Here is an 18,882-nt window from a genome sequence, read left to right as displayed (position 1 = left end):
GGGGGGAGGGGGGAGGGGGAGGTAGGAGGGAAAAAAGGGTGGAGGAAGAGGCTGCTGACCTGAGCCAGTGGTTCCTGATAAACTCTGTCTGTCTCTCCTGCAGGATCTCAAAGATATTGGGTTGTCGTAGAAACGCCACAATCTTGTCGTTGTAAGCTGAAGAGAAAGAGTCGAGGACAGAATGAGCTATGTGTGTGTTTGTGTGTGTGTGTGTGTGTGTGTGTGTGTGTGTGTGTGTGTGTGTGTCCACTCACCCACTGGCACTACATCTTGGTACTGGGTGCGGCTGACCGGGGTGAAGGTGCTGGATGGGCGGGGCATTACAGGGGGTCCTCCTCCAGAACGACGAGGGTGGTCACCCACCTGGAGCACAGAGAGGTGGTTGAGTTGACTGACAAGTGCATGTGTGTGGCTCACCATATCTTGTGTGTGTGTGTCTAACCATGATGTGTGTGTGTGTGTGTGTGTATGTGTGTCTCACAATGATTTATGTGTGTGTGTGTGTCTCACCATGATGTGTGTGTGTCTCACCATGATGTGTGTGTGTGTGTCTCACCATGATGTGTGTGTGTCTCACCATGATGTGTGTGTGTGTGTGTCTCACCATGATGTGTGTGTGTGTGTCTCACCATGATGTGTGTGTGTGTGTCTCACCATGATGTGTGTGTGTGTCTCACCATGTGTTGTGGGCTGACTTCGCCAGCGCTGTGGCTGCGTTGTCTGGTCAGGTGCTGGCGGTGGGCCAGGAGGCTGCTGGGACGTGTGCTGCTCTGAAGAGGGAGCCGAGGGTCGATGAACGTAGTGGCCCGGCAGTTGTGGTCCACAAAGAAAGGCTGTAGAGTCAGACAGAATGAGAAGAGGTTAGTGTCTGTCTGTCTGTCTGTCTGTCTGTCTGTCTGTCTGTCTGTCTGTCTGTCTGTACCTTGCCAGTGTGGTCGTGCTTCAGCTCCCAGCCACGGGGCAGCTCCAGCTGTTTGTTGGAGAACATGTTGAGGAAAACCACCAGGTCTCTGTTGTGCTGGTAGCGCTCATAGTGATGCGTGTCCCGACGCACCTTACTGATCATGTGTTTCAGGCAGGTGTTACCTGTAAACATGCGGTAGGCACTCTGGGGAGAGAACAAGAGAAGAGGAGAGTGGGAGAGGAGAGGGAGAGGAAGGTGCGAGAGCAGAGGAGAGAAGGGGAGAGAATTGTAGAGGGGAGGAGGGTGGGAGAAGAGAGGAGAGGGAGAAGAAGGTGGAAGAGGAGAGGAGAGAAGGGGAGAGGATTGTAGAGGGGAGGAGGGTGGGAGAAGAGAGGGAGAGGAAGGTGCGAGAGCAGAGGAGAGAAGGGGAGAGGATTGTAGAGAGGAGGAGGGTGGGAGAAGAGAGAAGAGGGAGAATAAGGTGGGAGAGGAGAGGAGAGAAGGGGAGAGGATTGTAGAGGGAGGAGGGTGGGAGAAGAGAGGAGAGGGAGAAGAAGGTGGGAGAGGAGAGGAGAGAAGGGGAGAGGATTGTAGAGGGGAGGAGGGTGGGAGAAGAGAGAAGAGGGAGAAGAAGGTGGGAGAGGAGAGGAGAGGAGAGGAGAGGAGAGGAGAGGAGAGGAGAGGAGAGGAGAGGAGAGAAGGGGAGAGGATTGTAGAGGGGAGGAGGGTGGGAGAAGAGAGGGAGAGGAAGGTGCGAGAGCAGAGGAGAGAAGGGGAGAGGATTGTAGAGAGGAGGAGGGTGGGAGAAGAGAGAAGAGGGGAGAAGAAGTTGGGAGAGGAGAGAAGGGGAGAGGATTGTAGAGGGGAGGAGGGTGGGAGAAGAGAGAAGAGGGAGAAGAAGGTGGGAGAGGAGAGGAGAGGAGAGGAGGGGAGAGGAGGGCTAGGAGAGAAGAGGAGAGAAGAGGGGAGAGGAGAGGAGAGGAGAGGAGGAGAGGAGAGGAGAGAAGGGGAGAGGATTGTAGAGGGGAGGAGGGTGGGAGAAGAGAGGGAGAGGAAGGTGCGAGAGCAGAGGAGAGAAGGGGAGAGGATTGTAGAGGGGAGGAGGGTGGGAGAAGAGAGAAGAGGGAGAAGAAGGTGGGAGAGGAGAGGAGATGGGAGGAGGGGGGAGAGGAGAGAATAGGAGGGTGGGAGAGGAGAGGAGGGTGGGAGAGAAGAGGAGAGAAGAGGGGAGAGGAGGGGGAGAGAAGAGGATAGGAGGGTGGGAGAGAAGAGGAGAGAAGAGGGGGGAGGAGGGGGGAGAGAACAGGATAGGAGGGTGGGAGAGGAGAGGAGAGGAGAGGAGAGGAGAGGAGAGGAGAGGAGAGGAGAGGAGAGGAGAGGAGAGGAGAGGAGAGGAGAGGAGAGGAGAGGAGAGGAGAGGAGAGGAGAGGGAGAGGATAGGAGGGTGGGAGAGGAGAGGAGAGGAGGAGGGAGAGAAGAGGATAGGAGGGTGGGAGAGGAGAGGAGGATGGGAGAGGAGAGAAGAGGGGAGAGGAGGGGGAGGAGGGTGGGAGTGGAGAGAAGAGGGGAGAAGAGAAGAGGATAGGAGGGTGGGAGTGGAGTGGAGAGGGGAGGAGTGGAGAGGAAGAGGAAGAGGAGAGAAGAGGAGAGAAAAGGAGAGGACGTGGAGGAGAAGGGAGGGAGGACAGTGGGAGAGTTGAGTAGAGTAGAGAAGAGGAGAGGAAGAGGAAGAGGAGAGAAGGGTAGTATTGTAAAGTGATGAATGACTGATGTGACAGTGTGAGGTAAATATAGCTACAGTACTGTAATAGTAGAAATATAGGTCATAGAAATGAACTGATCGCGCAGTAAGGGGGGGATCTAGGTGTGTGTGTGTGTGTGTGTGTGTGTGTGTGTGTGTGTGTGTGTGTGTGTGTGTGTGTGTGTGTGTGTGTGTGTGTGTGTGTGTGTGTGTGTGTGTGTGTGTGTGAGAGAAACATACAGGGTTGGAATGCAGCAAGGTGAAGAAGTCAGGGCTGGTCAGGAACTTAGCGCTGGGAGACTGGAGGAGCAGACTGAGACGAGAACGAGAACTATCTGGAGTCACCACACCATCACGACGATACTCTGACAACACACACACAGACACACACACACACACACAACAAGTTAATAACCAAACAATTTCATTTGAAAAGCTTTAACAAGAGCCGGGTTTAGTTTTAGTAGAAACCATCCTAAACAAGCAGAATACTGGCTAGTGAAAGTTTACAGGCCTATAGTCAAGTTTTAGTTGACTACAGCGACCAGAATGCACTGCAAGCCTGGCTACCTGGGATAGTATGGTGGTCAGTGTCGTCGGTGGGCACCTCGGGCGGAGCTGTCAGCTCCTCTGCTGTTCTCTCATTGGTCATCGTCCTGCGTATACTCTGATACCTGAAGACAAAAGCAATGGCACTAAACTGTAACACAAACTCTATAGAAGAGAGTGGTGAGTGTGTGTGTGTGTGCGTGTGTGTGTGTGTGTGTGTGTGTGTGTGTGTGTGTGTGTGTGTGTGTGTGTGTGTGTGTGTGAGTGTGTGTGTGAGTGTGTGTTCTGCATGTGTGTGTGTGTGTGTGTTCTGCCTGTGTGTGTGTGTGTTCTGCATGTGTGTGTGGCTAGATACATGATAGGTGTGTGTGCTGGTTGTAACCTGCGGTTGAGCTGTTCCATCTGCTGTATGCTGTTGGACCTCTGGAGGAGCTGCGGTGCTGGAGGCGCGGTGGGTCTCTGCCAGGTGGTGGTGCGGTTCACATGGTCCACATAGAACACACGACTGTGACTGTCTATACGGGCCTCCCAGTCTAAAACACATAGAACACACGACTGTGACTGTCTATACGGGCCTCCCAGTCTAAAACACATAGAACACACGACTGTGACTGTCTATACGGGCCTCCCAGTCTAAAACACACAGAACACACGACTGTGACTGTCTATATGGGCCTCCCAGTCTAAAACACACATAGAACACACGACTGTGACTGTCTATACGGCCTCCCAGTCTAAAACACATAGAACACACGACTGTGACTGTCTATACGGCCTCCCAGTCTGAAACACATAGAACACACCACTGTGACTGTCTATACGGGCCTCCCAGTCTAAAACACACAGAACACACGACTGTGACTGTCTATACGGCCTCCCAGTCTAAAACACACAGAACACACGACTGTGACTGTCTATACGGCCTCCCAGTCTGAAACACACATAGAACACACGACTGTGACTGTCTATATGGGCCTCCCAGTCTGAAACACACAGAACACACGACTATGACTGTCTATACGGGCCTCCCAGTCTAAAACACACAGAACACACGACTATGACTGTCTATACGGGCCTCCCAGTCTAAAACACACATAGAACACACGACTGTGACTGTCTATACGGGCCTCCCAGTCTAAAACACACATAGAACACACGACTGTGACTGTCTATACGGGCCTCCCAGTCTGAAACACACATAGAACACACGACTGTGACTGTCTATACGGGCCTCCCAGTCTGAAACACACGACTGTGACTGTCTATACGGGCCTCCCAGTCTAAAACACACAGAACACACGACTGTGACTGTCTATACGGGCCTCCCAGTCTGAAACACACATAGAACACACGACTGTGACTGTCTATACGGGCCTCCCAGTCTGAAACACATAGAACACACGACTGTGACTGTCTATACGGGCCTCCCAGTCTAAAACACATAGAACACACGACTGTGACTGTCTATACGGGCCTCCCAGTCTGAAACACACAGAACACACGACTGTGACTGTCTATATGGGCCTCCCAGTCTGAAACACACAGAACACACGACTGTGACTGTCTATACGGGCCTCCCAGTCTAAAACACACAGAACACACGACTGTGACTGTCTATACGGGCCTCCCAGTCTAAAACACATAGAACACACGACTGTGACTGTCTATACGGGCCTCCCAGTCTAAAACACACAGAACACACGACTGTGACTGTCTATACGGGCCTCCCAGTCTAAAACACATAGAACACACGACTGTGACTGTCTATACGGCCTCCCAGTCTAAAACACATAGAACACACGACTGTGACTGTCTATACGGGCCTCCCAGTCTAAAACACACAGAACACACGACTGTGACTGTCTATACGGGCCTCCCAGTCTAAAACACATAGAACACACGACTGTGACTGTCTATACGGCCTCCCAGTCTAAAACACATAGAACACACGACTGTGACTGTCTATACGGCCTCCCAGTCTAAAACACATAGAACACACCACTGTGACTGTCTATACGGGCCTCCCAGTCTAAAACACATAGAACACACCACTGTGACTGTCTATACGGCCTCCCATTCTAAAACACATAGAACACACGACTGTGACTGTCTATACGGCCTCCCAGTCTAAAACACATAGAACACACGACTGTGACTGTCTATACGGCCTCCCAGTCTAAAACACATAGAACACACCACTGTGACTGTCTATACAGGCCTCCCAGTCTAAAACACATAGAACACACCACTGTGACTGTCTATAGGGGCCTCCCAGTCTAAAACACATAGAACACACCACTGTGACTGTCTATAGGGGCCTCCCAGTCTAAAACACATAGAACACACGACTGTGACTGTCTATACGGCCTCCCAGTCTAAAACACATAGAACACACGTGACTGTGACTGTCTATACGGGCCTCCCAGTCTAAAACACATAGAACACACGACTGTGACTGTCTATAGGGGCCTCCCAGTCTAAAACACATAGAACACTCGACTGTGACTGTCTATACGGGCCTCCCAGTCTAAAACACATAGAACACTCGACTGTGACTGTCTATACGGGCCTCCCAGTCTAAAACACATAGAACACTCGACTGTGACTGTCTATACGGGCCTCCCAGTCTAAAACACATAGAACACACGACTGTGACTGTCTATATGGGCCTCCCAGTCTAAAACACATAGAACACTCGACTGTGACTGTCTATACAGGCCTCCCAGTCTAAAACACATAGAACACACGACTGTGACTGTCTATACGGGCCTCCCAGTCTAAAACACACAGAACACACCACTGTGACTGTCTATACGGGCCTCCCAGTCTAAAACACACATAGAACACACGACTGTGACTGTCTATACGGGCCTCCCAGTCTAAAACACACATAGAACACACGACTGTGACTGTCTATACGGCCTCCCAGTCTGAAACACATAGAACACACCACTGTGACTGTCTATACGGGCCTCCCAGTCTAAAACACACATAGAACACACGACTGTGACTGTCTATACGGGCCTCCCAGTCTAAAACACACAGAACACACGACTGTGACTGTCTATACGGGCCTCCCAGTCTAAAACACACAGAACACACCACTGTGACTGTCTATACGGGCCTCCCAGTCTAAAACACACATAGAACACACGACTGTGACTGTCTATACGGGCCTCCCAGTCTAAAACACACAGAACACACGACTGTGACTGTCTATACGGGCCTCCCAGTCTAAAACACACAGAACACACCACTGTGACTGTCTATACGGGCCTCCCAGTCTAAAACACACCACTGTGACTGTCTATACGGGCCTCCCAGTCTAAAACACATAGAACACACGACTGTGACTGTCTATAGGGGCCTCCCAGTCTAAAACACATAGAACACACGACTGTGACTGTCTATACGGGCCTCCCAGTCTAAAACACATAGAACACACGACTGTGACTGTCTATACGGGCCTCCCAGTCTAAAACACATAGAACACACGACTGTGACTGTCTATACGGGCCTCCCAGTCTAAAACACATAGAACACACGACTGTGACTGTCTATACAGGCCTCCCAGTCTAAAACACATAGAACACACGACTGTGACTGTCTATACGGGCCTCCCAGTCTAAAACACACAGAACACACGACTGTGACTGTCTATACGGGCCTCCCAGTCTAAAACACACAGAACACACGACTGTGACTGTCTATACGGCCTCCCAGTCTAAAACACATAGAACACACGACTGTGACTGTCTATACGGCCTCCCAGTCTAAAACACATAGAACACACGACTGTGACTGTCTATACGGGCCTCCCAGTCTAAAACACACAGAACACACGACTGTGACTGTCTATACGGGCCTCCCAGTCTAAAACACACCACTGTGACTGTCTATACGGGCCTCCCAGTTTGAAACACACACACACACACACACACACACACACACACACACACACACACACACACACACACACACACACACACACACACACACACACACACACACACACACACACACACGACTGTGACTGTCTATACGGGCCTCCCAGTCAGCAAGGCAAATATATCATATGCACTGAGTGGACAAAACATTAGGAACACCTGCTCTTTCCATGACATAGACTGACCAGGTTAGGTTGAAGCTATGATCCCTTATTGATGTCACTTGTTAAATCCACTTCAATCAGTGTAGATGAAGAGGAGGAGACAGGTTAAATAAGGATGTTTAAGCCTTGAGACAATTGGAACATGGATTGTGTGTGTGTCATTTAGAGGGTGAATGGGCAAGACAAAAGATTGAAGTGACTGTAAACAGGGTATGGTAGTAGGTGCCAGTCGCATTGGTTTGAATGTGTCAAGAACTGCAACGCTGCTGGGTTTTTCACACTCAACAGATTCCCATGTGTATCAAAATGGTCCCCCACCCAAAGGACATCCAGACAACTTGATACAACTGTGGGAAGCATTGGAGTCAACATGGGCCAGCATCTCTGTGGAACGCTTTCCACACCTTGTAGAGTCCAGGCCCCGACACAGTGAGGCTGTTCTGAGGGGTAAAGGGGTTGCAACTCAAACATCATGAAGGTGTTCCTAATGTTTTGTACACTCAGTGTATATGACACACACTGCAATAAGTCAACCACTAATTCTAATATTATTACTAATTGTATCAATTCTACCATGTCAGATTATGAGTCGGTCAACTGACATGATCAGGATTTCAATCTTTCTCTTCCTCCCTCAGCAACACTACTCACTGGGAGGAAGTGGCTCATCTACTCTCTGGTAGCGACCCATGTCGTGACGGACAGAGGGCAGGGAGCGGACGGACTGGTGACCGTTGACTTGACCTGTGGCCCCTGAAGAAGATGAGGAGAGGGGAAGACATTAAAACATACTGTGGCCCCTGGACAAGATGAGGAGAGGGGAAGACATTTAAACACACTGTGGCCCCTGGACAAGATGAGGAGAGAGGAAGACATTAAAACACACTGTGGCCCCTGGACAAGATGAGGAGAGAGGAAGACATTAAAACACACTGTGGCCCCTGGACAAGATGAGGAGAGAGGAAGACATTAAAACACACTGTGGCCCCTGGACAAGATGAGAAGAGAGGAAGACATTTAAACACACTGTGGCCCCTGAAGAAGATGAGAAGAGAGGAAGACATTTAAACAGACTGTGGCCCCTGGACAAGATGAGGAGAGAGGAAGACATTTAAACACACTGTGGCCCCTGGACAAGATGAGGAGAGAGGAAGACATTAAAACACACTGTGGCCCCTGGACAAGATGATAAGAGAGGAAGACATTTAAACACACTGTGGCCCCTGGACAAGATGAGAAGAGAGGAAGACATTTAAACAGACTGTGGCCCCTGGACAAGATGAGGAGAGAGGAAGACATTTAAACAGACTGTGGCCCCTGAAGAAGATGAGAAGAGAGGAAGACATTTAAACACACTGTGGCCCCTGGACAAGATGAGAAGAGAGGAAGACATTTAAACAGACTGTGGCCCCTGGACAAGATGAGAAGAGAGGAAGACATTAAAACACACTGTGGCCCCTGGACAAGATGAGAAGAGAGGAAGACATTTAAACACACTGTGGCCCCTGAAGAAGATGAGAAGAGAGGAAGACATTTAAACACACTGTGGCCCCTGGACAAGATGAGAAGAGAGGAAGACATTTAAACACACTGTGGCCCCTGGACAAGATGAGAAGAGAGGAAGACATTAAAACACACTGTGGCCCCTGGACAAGATGAGAAGAGAGGAAGACATTTAAACACACTGTGGCCCCTGGACAAGATGAGAAGAGAGGAAGACATTTAAACAGACTGTGGCCCCTGGACAAGATGAGAAGAGAGGAAGACATTTAAACACACTGTGGCCCCTGAAGAAGATGAGAAGAGAGGAAGACATTTAAACAGACTGTGGCCCCTGGACAAGATGAGAAGAGAGGAAGACATTTAAACAGACTGTGGCCCCTGGACAAGATGAGAAGAGAGGAAGACATTTAAACACACTGTGGCCCCTGAAGAAGATGAGAAGAGAGGAAGACATTTAAACAGACTGTGGCCCCTTGGACAAGATGAGAAGAGAGGAAGACATTTAAACAGACTGTGGCCCCTGGACAAGATGAGAAGAGAGGAAGACATTTAAACACACTGTGGCCCCTGGACAAGATGAGAAGAGAGGAAGACATTTAAACAGACTGTGGCCCCTGGACAAGATGAGAAGAGAGGAAGACATTTAAACAGACTGTGGCCCCTGGACAAGATGAGAAGAGAGGAAGACATTTAAACAGACTGTGGCCCCTGGACAAGATGAGAAGAGAGGAAGACATTTAAACACACTGTGGCCCCTGGACAAGATGAGAAGAGAGGAAGACATTTAAACACACTGTGGCCCCTGGACAGAATACAGATTAAACACACTCACACTCAAACACACATTAAAACCTCACTGTGTCATGCAAACCAGAGGGAAAAACCGACATAATCTGACAACAATCAACGTTAATAAACATCAAGTGAATTATACTGGGCTTTCTTCACGTTTTTTAATCCTTTTGTTCTTGTTCTTTCTTTTTAGAGGATTTAAGGAGCTTTTCATGTTTCTTTCCTCGTCCTGAACCGGGTCAATCCCTCCGTGGTACTGTACTGTATGACCATGGAGCAGAAACATCACTCTGGACAAAATGTCACAGAAGATATTATAGATGCACATCAGCCTCTATGGAAGGACCATGAACAAGTGTAGACACAAATTACTTCTTTAAAATTTGTGACAGGCACACAGAAAAGTCACACAGTTTCACAACACATTTTGTGTGTCTGACACACATTATGTTATACCCCCCCACCCATCCTCCCCAACCAACCTCCCCAACCAACCTCCCCAACCAACCTCCCCAACCAACCCCCCACCCATCCTCCCCAACCAACCTCCCCACCCATCCTCCCCAACCAACCTCCCCAACCAACCTCCCCACCCATCCTCCCCACCCATCCTCCCCAACCAACCTCCCCACCCATCCTCCCCACCCATCCTCCCCAACCAACCTCCCCAACCAACCTCCCCAACCAACCTCCCCACCCATCCTCCCCACCCATCCTCCCCAACCAACCTCCCCACCCATCCTCCCCAACCAACCTCCCCACCCATCCTCCCCAACCAACCCCCCACCCATCCTCCCCAACCAACCTCCCCACCCATCCTCCCCAACCAACCTCCCCACCCATCCTCCCCAACCAACCTCCCCACCCATCCTCCCCAACCAACCTCCCCACCCATCCTCCCCAACCAACCTCCCCACCCATCCTCCCCAACCAACCTCCCCACCCATCCTCCCCAACCAACCTCCCCAACCAACCTCCCCACCCAACCTCCCCACCCATCCTCCCCACCCAACCTCCCCACCCATCCTCCCCAACCAACCTCCCCACCCATCCTCCCCAACCAACCTCCCCACCCATCCTCCCCAACCAACCTCCCCAACCAACCTCCCCAACCAACCTCCCCACCCATCCTCCCCAACCTCCCCTCCCATCCTCCCCAACCAACCTCCCCAACCAACCTCCCCACCCATCCTCCCCAACCTACCTCCCCACCCAACCTCCCCAACCAACCTCCCCACCCATCCTCCCCCAACCTCCCCACCCATCCTCCCCAACCTCCCCTCCCATCCTCCCCAACCAACCTCCCCAACCAACCTCCCCACCCAACCTCCCCACCCATCCTCCCCAACCAACCTCCCCCTCCCAACCTCCCCAACCAACCTCCCCTCCCATCCTCCCCAACCATCCTCCCCAACCTACCTCCCCACCCATCCTCCCCAACCAACCTCCCCACCCATCCTCCCCAACCAACCTCCCCACCCAACCTCCCCACCCAACCTCCCCACCCATCCTCCCCAACCAACCTCCCCACCCATCCTCCCCAACCAACCTCCCCACCCATCCTCCCCAACCAACCTCCCTGCTATCGTTTCTGGCTTAAGTAATTGACTGTTTTTATCTGGGATTGAAATGCACTGTATACGGAATCGTGTGCTACACACACATTTGTGTACTTTTACTTTTTGCCTGTCATGAATTTCCAATAAGCAATTTGTGTGATACTGGGTTGCTGTGTCCTGTCTCTCACCTCCTGCCTCGCTGCCCTCCTCAGTGACACTCTGAGAAGAGTCGATTGGCCCGCTCGCCTCAGAAGACCGCGCCCCCTCCTCCTGAGACACGCCTCCAGACGCCTGCATGGACCTCCTCTGCCAGATCTCCCCACCCTCTTCTTCCTCATTGGCTGCTGCGCTGGCGGTCCTTGCTCCTGTGACATCGGAGCCAGAGGCCCCGCCCCCCTGGTCGGCAACGCTACTGGTCGTCGGGGGGGCTGCAATGGCACTTGCTCCTTCACTGGATGACTCCGCCCCTTCCTCCTCCGCCTTGGGCGCCATTTCCTCTTCCTTCCGTCTCTTCTGAAAATAGAGCAAAGTATTCTTTATTGATAAACTTTGGCATTTAGCCTTCATCACTAAGATATGAACACATTTAGATGAACCTAAAGTTGAAATGTACAGTAAAATACATGTGGTAGAGCGTTCTGTTAGGAGGTGGGCCTGCCCAGACCCTGGTACAGTAAAATACATGTGGTAGAGCGTTCTGTTAGGAGGTGGGCCTGCCCAGACCCTGGTACAGTAAAATACATGTGGTAGAGCGTTCTGTTAGGAGGTGGGCCTGCCCAGACCCTGGTACAGTAAAATACATGTGGTAGAGCGTTCTGTTAGGAGGTGGGCCTGCCCAGACCCTGGTACAGTAAAATACATGTGGTAGAGCGTTCTGTTAGGAGGTGGGCCTGCCCAGACCCTGGTACAGTAAAATACATGTGGTAGAGCGTTCTGTTAGGAGGTGGGCCTGCCCAGACCCTGGTACAGTAAAATACATGTGGTAGAGCGTTCTGTTAGGAGGTGGGCCTGCCCAGACCCTGGTACAGTAAAATACATGTGGTAGAGCGTTCTGTTAGGAGGTGGGCCTGCCCAGACCCTGGTACAGTAAAATACATGTGGTAGAGCGTTCTGTTAGGAGGTGGGCCTGCCCAGACCCTGGTACAGTAAAATACATGTGGTAGAGCGTTCTGTTAGGAGGTGGGCCTGCCCAGACCCTGGTACAGTAAAATACATGTGGTAGAGCGTTCTGTTAGGAGGTGGGCCTGCCCAGACCCTGGTACAGTAAAATACATGTGGTAGAGCGTTCTGTTAGGAGGTGGGCCTGCCCAGACCCTGGTACAGTAAAATACATGTGGTAGAGCGTTCTGTTAGGAGGTGGGCCTGCCCAGACCCTGGTACAGTAAAATACATGTGGTAGAGCGTTCTGTTAGGAGGTGGGCCTGCCCAGACCCTGGTACAGTAAAATACATGTGGTAGAGCGTTCTGTTAGGAGGTGGGCCTGCCCAGACCCTGGTACAGTAAAATACATGTGGTAGAGCGTTCTGTTAGGAGGTGGGCCTGCCCAGACCCTGGTACAGTAAAATACATGTGGTAGAGCGTTCTGTTAGGAGGTGGGCCTGCCCAGACCCTGGTACAGTAAAATACATGTGGTAGAGCGTTCTGTTAGGAGGTGGGCCTGCCCAGACCCTGGTACAGTAAAATACATGTGGTAGAGCGTTCTGTTAGGAGGTGGGCCTGCCCAGACCCTGGTACAGTAAAATACATGTGGTAGAGCGTTCTGTTAGGAGGTGGGCCTGCCCAGACCCTGGTACAGTAAAATACATGTGGTAGAGCGTTCTGTTAGGAGGTGGGCCTGCCCAGACCCTGGTACAGTAAAATACATGTGGTAGAGCGTTCTGTTAGGAGGTGGGCCTGCCCAGACCCTGGTACAGTAAAATACATGTGGTAGAGCGTTCTGTTAGGAGGTGGGCCTGCCCAGACCCTGGTACAGTAAAATACATGTGGTAGAGCGTTCTGTTAGGAGGTGGGCCTGCCCAGACCCTGGTACAGTAAAATACATGTGGTAGAGCGTTCTGTTAGGAGGTGGGCCTGCCCAGACCCTGGTACAGTAAAATACATGTGGTAGAGCGTTCTGTTAGGAGGTGGGCCTGCCCAGACCCTGGTACAGTAAAATACATGTGGTAGAGCGTTCTGTTAGGAGGTGGGCCTGCCCAGACCCTGGTACAGTAAAATACATGTGGTAGAGCGTTCTGTTAGGAGGTGGGCCTGCCCAGACCCTGGTACAGTAAAATACATGTGGTAGAGCGTTCTGTTAGGAGGTGGGCCTGCCCAGACCCTGGTACAGTAAAATACATGTGGTAGAGCGTTCTGTTAGGAGGTGGGCCTGCCCAGACCCTGGTACAGTAAAATACATGTGGTAGAGCGTTCTGTTAGGAGGTGGGCCTGCCCAGACCCTGGTACAGTAAAATACATGTGGTAGAGCGTTCTGTTAGGAGGTGGGCCTGCCCAGACCCTGGTACAGTAAAATACATGTGGTAGAGCGTTCTGTTAGGAGGTGGGCCTGCCCAGACCCTGGTACAGTAAAATACATGTGGTAGAGCGTTCTGTTAGGAGGTGGGCCTGCCCAGACCCTGGTACAGTAAAATACATGTGGTAGAGCGTTCTGTTAGGCCTGCCCAGACCCTGGTACAGTAAAATACATGTGGTAGAGCGTTCTGTTAGGAGGTGGGCCTGCCCAGACCCTGGTACAGTAAAATACATGTGGTAGAGCGTTCTGTTAGGAGGTGGGCCTGCCCAGACCCTGGTACAGTAAAATACATGTGGTAGAGCGTTCTGTTAGGAGGTGGGCCTGCCCAGACCTGGTACAGTAAAATACCGTTCTGTTAGTACAGACCCTGGTACAGTAAAATACATGTGGTAGAGCGTTCTGTTAGGAGGTGGGCCTGCCCAGACCCTGGTACAGTAAAATACATGTGGTAGAGCGTTCTGTTAGGAGGTGGGCCTGCCCAGACCCTGGTACAGTAAAATACATGTGGTAGAGCGTTCTGTTAGGAGGTGGGCCTGCCCAGACCCTGGTACAGTAAAATACATGTGGTAGAGCGTTCTGTTAGGAGGTGGGCCTGCCCAGACCCTGGTACAGTAAAATACATGTGGTAGAGCGTTCTGTTAGGAGGTGGGCCTGCCCAGACCCTGGTACAGTAAAATACATGTGGTAGAGCGTTCTGTTAGGAGGTGGGCCTGCCCAGACCCTGGTACAGTAAAATACATGTGGTAGAGCGTTCTGTTAGGAGGTGGGCCTGCCCAGACCCTGGTACAGTAAAATACATGTGGTAGAGCGTTCTGTTAGGAGGTGGGCCTGCCCAGACCCTGGTACAGTAAAATACATGTGGTAGAGCGTTCTGTTAGGAGGTGGGCCTGCCCAGACCCTGGTACAGTAAAATACATGTGGTAGAGCGTTCTGTTAGGAGGTGGGCCTGCCCAGACCCTGGTACAGTAAAATACATGTGGTAGAGCGTTCTGTTAGGAGGTGGGCCTGCCCAGACCCTGGTACAGTAAAATACATGTGGTAGAGCGTTCTGTTAGGAGGTGGGCCTGCCCAGACCCTGGTACAGTAAAATACATGTGGTAGAGCGTTCTGTTAGGAGGTGGGCCTGCCCAGACCCTGGTACAGTAAAATACATGTGGTAGAGCGTTCTGTTAGGAGGTGGGCCTGCCCAGACCCTGGTACAGTAAAATACATGTGGTAGAGCGTTCTGTTAGGAGGTGGGCCTGCCCAGACCCTGGTACAGTAAAAAATACATGTGGTAGAGCGTTCTGTTAGGAGGTGGGCCTGCCCAGACCCTGGTACAGTAAAATACATGTGGTAGAGCGTTCTGTTAGGAGGTGGGCCTGCCCAGACCCTGGTACAAAAATACATGTGGTAGAGCGTTCTGTTAGGAGGTGGGCCTGCCCAGACCCTGGTACAGTAAAATACATGTGGTAGAGCGTTCTGTTAGGAGGTGGGCCTGCCCAGACCCTGGTACAGTAAAATACATGTGGTAGAGCGTTCTGTTAGGAGGTGGGCCTGCCCAGACCCTGGTACAGTAAAATACATGTGGTAGAGCGTTCTGTTAGGAGGTGGGCCTGCCCAGACCCTGGTACAGTAAAATACATGTGGTAGAGCGTTCTGTTAGGAGGTGGGCCTGCCCAGACCCTGGTACAGTAAAATACATGTGGTAGAGCGTTCTGTTAGGAGGTGGGCCTGCCCAGACCCTGGTACAGTAAAATACATGTGGTAGAGCGTTCTGTTAGGAGGTGGGCCTGCCCAGACCCTGGTACAGTAAAATACATGTGGTAGAGCGTTCTGTTAGGAGGTGGGCCTGCCCAGACCCTGGTACAGTAAAATACATGTGGTAGAGCGTTCTGTTAGGAGGTGGGCCTGCCCAGACCCTGGTACAGTAAAATACATGTGGTAGAGCGTTCTGTTAGGAGGTGGGCCTGCCCAGACCCTGGTACAGTAAAATACATGTGGTAGAGCGTTCTGTTAGGAGGTGGGCCTGCCCAGACCCTGGTACAGTAAAATACATGTGGTAGAGCGTTCTGTTAGGAGGTGGGCCTGCCCAGACCCTGGTACAGTAAAATACATGTGGTAGAGCGTTCTGTTAGGAGGTGGGCCTGCCCAGACCCTGGTACAGTAAAATACATGTGGTAGAGCGTTCTGTTAGGAGGTGGGCCTGCCCAGACCCTGGTACAGTAAAATACATGTGGTAGAGCGTTCTGTTAGGAGGTGGGCCTGCCCAGACCCTGGTACAGTAAAATACATGTGGTAGAGCGTTCTGTTAGGAGGTGGGCCTGCCCAGACCCTGGTACAGTAAAATACATGTGGTAGAGCGTTCTGTTAGGAGGTGGGCCTGCCCAGACCCTGGTACAGTAAAATACATGTGGTAGAGCGTTCTGTTAGGAGGTGGGCCTGCCCAGACCCTGGTACAGTAAAATACATGTGGTAGAGCGTTCTGTTAGGAGGTGGGCCTGCCCAGACCCTGGTACAGTAAAATACATGTGGTAGAGCGTTCTGTTAGGAGGTGGGCCTGCCCAGACCCTGGTACAGTAAAATACATGTGGTAGAGCGTTCTGTTAGGAGGTGGGCCTGCCCAGACCCTGGTACAGTAAAATACATGTGGTAGAGCGTTCTGTTAGGAGGTGGGCCTGCCCAGACCCTGGTACAGTAAAATACATGTGGTAGAGCGTTCTGTTAGGAGGTGGGCCTGCCCAGACCCTGGTACAGTAAAATACATGTGGTAGAGCGTTCTGTTAGGAGGTGGGCCTGCCCAGACCCTGGTACAGTAAAATACATGTGGTAGAGCGTTCTGTTAGGAGGTGGGCCTGCCCAGACCCTGGTACAGTAAAATACATGTGGTAGAGCGTTCTGTTAGGAGGTGGGCCTGCCCAGACCCTGGTACAGTAAAATACATGTGGTAGAGCGTTCTGTTAGGAGGTGGGCCTGCCCAGACCCTGGTACAGTAAAATACATGTGGTAGAGCGTTCTGTTAGGAGGTGGGCCTGCCCAGACCCTGGTACAGTAAAATACATGTGGTAGAGCGTTCTGTTAGGAGGTGGGCCTGCCCAGACCCTGGTACAGTAAAATACATGTGGTAGAGCGTTCTGTTAGGAGGTGGGCCTGCCCAGACCCTGGTACAGTAAAATACATGTGGTAGAGCGTTCTGTTAGGAGGTGGGCCTGCCCAGACCCTGGTACAGTAAAATACATGTGGTAGAGCGTTCTGTTAGGAGGTGGGCCTGCCCAGACCCTGGTACAGTAAAATACATGTGGTAGAGCGTTCTGTTAGGAGGTGGGCCTGCCCAGACCCTGGTACAGTAAAATACATGTGGTAGAGCGTTCTGTTAGGAGGTGGGCCTGCCCAGACCCTGGTACAGTAAAATACATGTGGTAGAGCGTTCTGTTAGGAGGTGGGCCTGCCCAGACCCTGGTACAGTAAAATACATGTGGTAGAGCGTTCTGTTAGGAGGTGGGCCTGCCCAGACCCTGGTACAGTAAAATACATGTGGTAGAGCGTTCTGTTAGGAGGTGGGCCTGCCCAGACCCTGGTACAGTAAAATACATGTGGTAGAGCGTTCTGTTAGGAGGTGGGCCTGCCCAGACCCTGGTACAGTAAAATACATGTGGTAGAGCGTTCTGTTAGGAGGTGGGCCTGCCCAGACCCTGGTACAGTAAAATACATGTGGTAGAGCGTTCTGTTAGGAGGTGGGCCTGCCCAGACCCTGGTACAGTAAAATACATGTGGTAGAGCGTTCTGTTAGGAGGTGGGCCTGCCCAGACCCTGGTACAGTAAAATACATGTGGTAGAGCGTTCTGTTAGGAGGTGGGCCTGCCCAGACCCTGGTACAGTAAAATACATGTGGTAGAGCGTTCTGTTAGGAGGTGGGCCTGCCCAGACCCTGGTACAGTAAAATACATGTGGTAGAGCGTTCTGTTAGGAGGTGGGCCTGCCCAGACCCTGGTACAGTAAAATACATGTGGTAGAGCGTTCTGTTAGGAGGTGGGCCTGCCCAGACCCTGGTACAGTAAAATACATGTGGTAGAGCGTTCTGTTAGGAGGTGGGCCTGCCCAGACCCTGGTACAGTAAAATACATGTGGTAGAGCGTTCTGTTAGGAGGTGGGCCTGCCCAGACCCTGGTACAGTAAAATACATGTGGTAGAGCGTTCTGTTATGGGCCTGCCCAGACCCTGGTACAGTAAAATGTGGTAGAGCATGTTAGGAGGTGGGCCTGCCCAGACCCTGGTACAGTAAAATACATGTGGTAGAGCGTCTGTTAGGAGGTGGGCCTGCCCAGACCCTGGTACAGTAAAATACATGTGGTAGAGCGTTCTGTTAGGAGGTGGGCCTGCCCAGACCCTGGTACAGTAAAATACATGTGGTAGAGCGTTCTGTTAGGAGGTGGGCCTGCCCAGACCCTGGTACAGTAAAATACATGTGGTAGAGCGTTCTGTTAGGAGGTGGGCCTGCCCAGACCCTGGTACAGTAAAATACATGTGGTAGAGCGTTCTGTTAGGAGGTGGGCCTGCCCAGACCCTGGTACAGTAAAATACATGTGGTAGAGCGTTCTGTTAGGAGGTGGACCTGCCCAGACCCTGGTACAGTAAAATACATGTGGTAGAGCGTTCTGTTAGGAGGTGGGCCTGCCCAGACCCTGGTACAGTAAAATACATGTGGTAGAGCGTTCTGTTAGGAGGTGGACCTGCCCAGACCCTGGTACAGTAAAATACATGTGGTAGAGCGTTCTGTTAGGAGGTGGGCCTGCCCAGACCCTGGTACAGTAAAATACATGTGGTAGAGCGTTCTGTTAGGAGGTGGACCTGCCCAGACCCTGGTACAGTAAAATACATGTGGTAGAGCGTTCTGTTAGGAGGTGGACCTGCCCAGACCCTGGTACAGTAAAATACATGTGGTAGAGCGTTCTGTTAGGAGGTGGGCCTGCCCAGACCCTGGTACAGTAAAATACATGTGGTAGAGCGTTCTGTTAGGAGGTGGGCCTGCCCAGACCCTGGTACAGTAAAATACATGTGGTAGAGCGTTCTGTTAGGAGGTGGGCCTGCCCAGACCCTGGTACAGTAAAATACATGTGGTAGAGCGTTCTGTTAGGAGGTGGGCCTGCCCAGACCCTGGTACAGTAAAATACATGTGGTAGAGCGTTCTGTTAGGAGGTGGGCCTGCCCAGACCCTGGTACAGTAAAATACATGTG

At 51.6% G+C, this 18,882-nt stretch overlaps 1 protein-coding gene across 1 annotated transcript in view; it reads right to left on the bottom strand.

The window, feature by feature from the left end:
• The window catches only part of hecw2b (HECT, C2 and WW domain containing E3 ubiquitin protein ligase 2b), a 127,383-nt gene that overhangs the window by 23,418 nt on the left and 85,083 nt on the right, over positions 1-18,882 (bottom strand). Inside the window, 9 exon segments of the mRNA XM_052517366.1 lie at positions 60-156; positions 255-363; positions 678-833; positions 923-1,108; positions 2,886-3,010; positions 3,216-3,319; positions 3,577-3,727; positions 7,957-8,058; positions 11,348-11,672. Of these exon segments, the coding sequence (XP_052373326.1) occupies positions 60-156; positions 255-363; positions 678-833; positions 923-1,108; positions 2,886-3,010; positions 3,216-3,319; positions 3,577-3,727; positions 7,957-8,058; positions 11,348-11,672 (1,355 nt within the window).

This window comes from Oncorhynchus keta, unplaced genomic scaffold (genome assembly GCF_023373465.1).
Source record: "Oncorhynchus keta strain PuntledgeMale-10-30-2019 unplaced genomic scaffold, Oket_V2 Un_scaffold_714_pilon_pilon, whole genome shotgun sequence".
NCBI classification, from domain to species: Eukaryota; Metazoa; Chordata; class Actinopteri; order Salmoniformes; family Salmonidae; genus Oncorhynchus; species Oncorhynchus keta.
This window is presented reverse-complemented; position numbering and strand designations above follow the sequence as displayed.